A 2,911-nucleotide genomic window follows, 5' to 3' on the forward strand; every position below is an offset into this window, starting at 1 on the left:
GCACCGACATTTTGAGGGACCATCTGACTCCACTATTTTTGGTACCTAGATTTACAAATAATTAAATGTTTCGGCGACCAAAATTTTCCATTGGCAACTAACCTTAAAAGGTAGTCGCCAAATGGCCACTAAGGAAAAAAGTTAACTTGGAGGGTTGCAAAGAGATGTCAATTTTGATAAGTCAGAACAAGGAGGGGGTAACTAAAAAGGAGATATGCTGACCTTACATGTACAATATAATTCAAAAGCTTTACACATTCTTCATTGCATAACAGAGTTCCCAAAGGTGGGAAAGTTTTTGCTGTGGAGCGTAGCCCCATAACTTTGCATGGAACCTTTAAACATTTTCCACAGAGCCCTATTTTTTATTTTAATTTTATTATTATTATTATGATTTATTATTTTTTTTTTGGGGGGGGGAGGGGGGTGGTGGTCTGCTGCACTAAAGGTCTACAAAACCCCTTTGGGACCCTGATTATAAATTTGTACCCTAACAAAAATCAGGAATTTGCCCTCTGTGTAATTAGATTAACATACCCTGTGAGAGAGGGAAAAATTGTTCTTTTAAGTGATCACTCATGTTCTGGCACAGTTTCTAATGCATCTTCAGGAGTCCGGCTAACTGCAACAACCTTGGGTTTATCTCTGTGTGTGTTGACAGCAGGGATCTTCAGGTCAATCTTTTCCACACGGCAACCGTAAGCCACCGGAGTGAGCTTGATGACGGTGTGTAGCGGTACGCGCAAATATGGCAGCTCTTCTGAGTTGTGGTCAAGGAAGTAGGCCAGGAGACACCGAGCCACTGCTTGATGACAAATGACAAGTACATTGTGCTGCCTTTCAAGTTCCATAATAACTGGTTCTAAACGAGCGACAAGGTCTTCATAAGACTCTCCGCGAGAATACCGGTAGTGAAATTTATCCTCGTCCCTTCTGGCAAAGTCCTCTGGAAATTGCTCTTGTATTTCCTCGTATGTCATTCCCTCACATACTCCAGCGTCAATTTCATTGACGGCCTTCCACATCTCGATTGGTCTGTCAATGAAGCTAGCTGTCTGATTGGTTCTTTTCTTTTCACTGATCCAAACTTTCAGATCAGCAGGCATGTCGTCGTTGACGAACTTTCCTAGCACCTTGCTGTACTCCCAGCCCCTCAGGGAGAGGTCAGAGTCACCGCCAATCCTCCCTTCCAAATTCATCATGCTCTCACCATGCCTGGACAAATAAATGGCTCTAGGGGTGATGTGTAGATTCATTATGTAATACACTATTCTACTCTGCAAATACCCTTCAACTTTGTTCATTAGAAACCTCTTTCCACCATCGATCACTTTCAGAAAGGGCATTTCAAAATCATGATCCAAAGAAATGGGCTCATAAAAATTGTTATAATGGCTGATCCGGGCTTCGAAATCTTCGCGAGCCTCTTCTGGGGGGACCCCCTGATAGTCCGGGGAGTTGACTTTCACCTCTAGAATATTGGAACGAATGATCTCGGTGTCATCGCAGACTGACTCAACAAAAAACCCTTTGAAACCTTTTGAAGCGAGATGATCGGTGACTTTCTTTCTTCTGGCTCGAGTGGTGTTTGTAGCATCAAAGATGGCAACTTGTCCCTTGTCGCTCAACCATTTTGTGATGTCTTCCAGAGCGAGTTCGGCGCACTTTTCGCGGACATTCATGCCACTAGCATTGGTTGGATCGAAGAAATTGTGCTTGCAATGCGCCCCAGCCATCTCACGTCGATACTCACCAAGGTTAAATACCTTTGTGTTCACACCGATCCAGTTGAGGTAGCGGGTAAGCTTTCTAGAGACATAGGTTTTGCCTCTCGCCGGCAAACCCACCATCACTATACAAGTGGGTACATGGACAATTGGCGGACACGAAGCAGGATATAAAGAACGATTCATCGTGGGGCACTTGACGATATTCTTTCTTGGAAAGTTCAGATGAGTTTTTGGTTGTTTAAAGCGGACGCCTAGCCAGGTTGATAAGTAATTTATACCAAACTTTGACGTAAAAGAACTGTTTAAAAGCCAAGTGGTTCAAAGGTTGGATATTGTACCGTGTGAGCTTCCGATGTAAATAGGATCGAAAATTGCGTAAGTTGACCAATGAGCAGACGTCCTTTTGAACCAATCAGGAAAAAGCACCTGGCATTCTGACCAATCAAGATTGAGAAAAATAAACCAATCACAAGTGTCGGCGCGAAGTATAAATCGCAGGTCAAGCGTGTTTCAGCATTCTTCTTCTTTCGTCAAGAACAGTTCGAAGTTTTGTCGTTATGGCTCGTACAAAGCAAACAGCGCGTAAATCTACTGGCGGTAAAGCGCCCCGTAAACAGCTTGCTACTAAAGCAGCGAGAAAGAGTGCTCCTGCAACTGGTGGAGTGAAGAAACCTCATCGTTACAGGCCCGGAACTGTCGCTCTTCGTGAGATTCGTCGCTACCAGAAGTCCACCGAGCTTCTCATCCGCAAGCTGCCCTTCCAGCGTCTTGTGCGAGAAATCGCTCAAGATTTCAAGACCGACCTTCGTTTCCAGAGCTCAGCAGTGATGGCTCTTCAGGAGGCTAGCGAGGCTTACCTCGTTGGTCTGTTTGAAGACACCAACTTGTGCGCCATTCACGCCAAGCGAGTTACCATCATGCCGAAGGATATTCAGCTCGCCCGCCGAATCCGCGGAGAGCGCGCGTAAAATTCGTCGCCTGAAGAAAACAAAAAACGGCTCTTTTAAGAGCCACCATATCTCACAAAAGTCAATGACCAATGCTGAATTTTCTATAGTAAAATTTCCCTAATAAATAAAATATACTGCATGCATACATCCCATATGAGTTTCGACATAAAATCAGGGTTCGTACGAGTAGAGAGTCGTGGAAAACCTGATAGCCATGGAATTTTAGAATTT

General features: G+C 44.3%; 3 protein-coding genes across 3 annotated transcripts in view; 2 read left to right on the forward strand and 1 right to left on the reverse strand.

Moving 5' to 3' along the window:
- LOC144628668 (large ribosomal subunit protein uL22-like) overlaps positions 1–2,911 on the forward strand; it is a 70,968-nt gene that overhangs the window by 36,852 nt on the left and 31,205 nt on the right. The window lies entirely within an intron of this gene.
- Positions 210–2,056, reverse strand: LOC144659357 (6-phosphofructo-2-kinase/fructose-2,6-bisphosphatase-like). Its single transcript, XM_078519799.1, has one exon. The coding sequence runs from the start codon at positions 1,911–1,913 to the stop codon at positions 573–575; it is 1,341 nt and encodes a 446-aa protein (XP_078375925.1). The 5' UTR covers positions 1,914–2,056; the 3' UTR covers positions 210–572.
- On the forward strand, positions 2,139–2,817 carry LOC144629526 (histone H3). The gene has a single exon (XM_078487793.1). The coding sequence runs from the start codon at positions 2,288–2,290 to the stop codon at positions 2,696–2,698; it is 411 nt and encodes a 136-aa protein (XP_078343919.1). The 5' UTR covers positions 2,139–2,287; the 3' UTR covers positions 2,699–2,817.

This window comes from Oculina patagonica, chromosome 1 (assembly GCF_052425735.1).
Source record: "Oculina patagonica isolate OP01 chromosome 1, crgOcupat, whole genome shotgun sequence".
NCBI lineage: Eukaryota > Metazoa > Cnidaria > Anthozoa > Scleractinia > Oculinidae > Oculina > Oculina patagonica.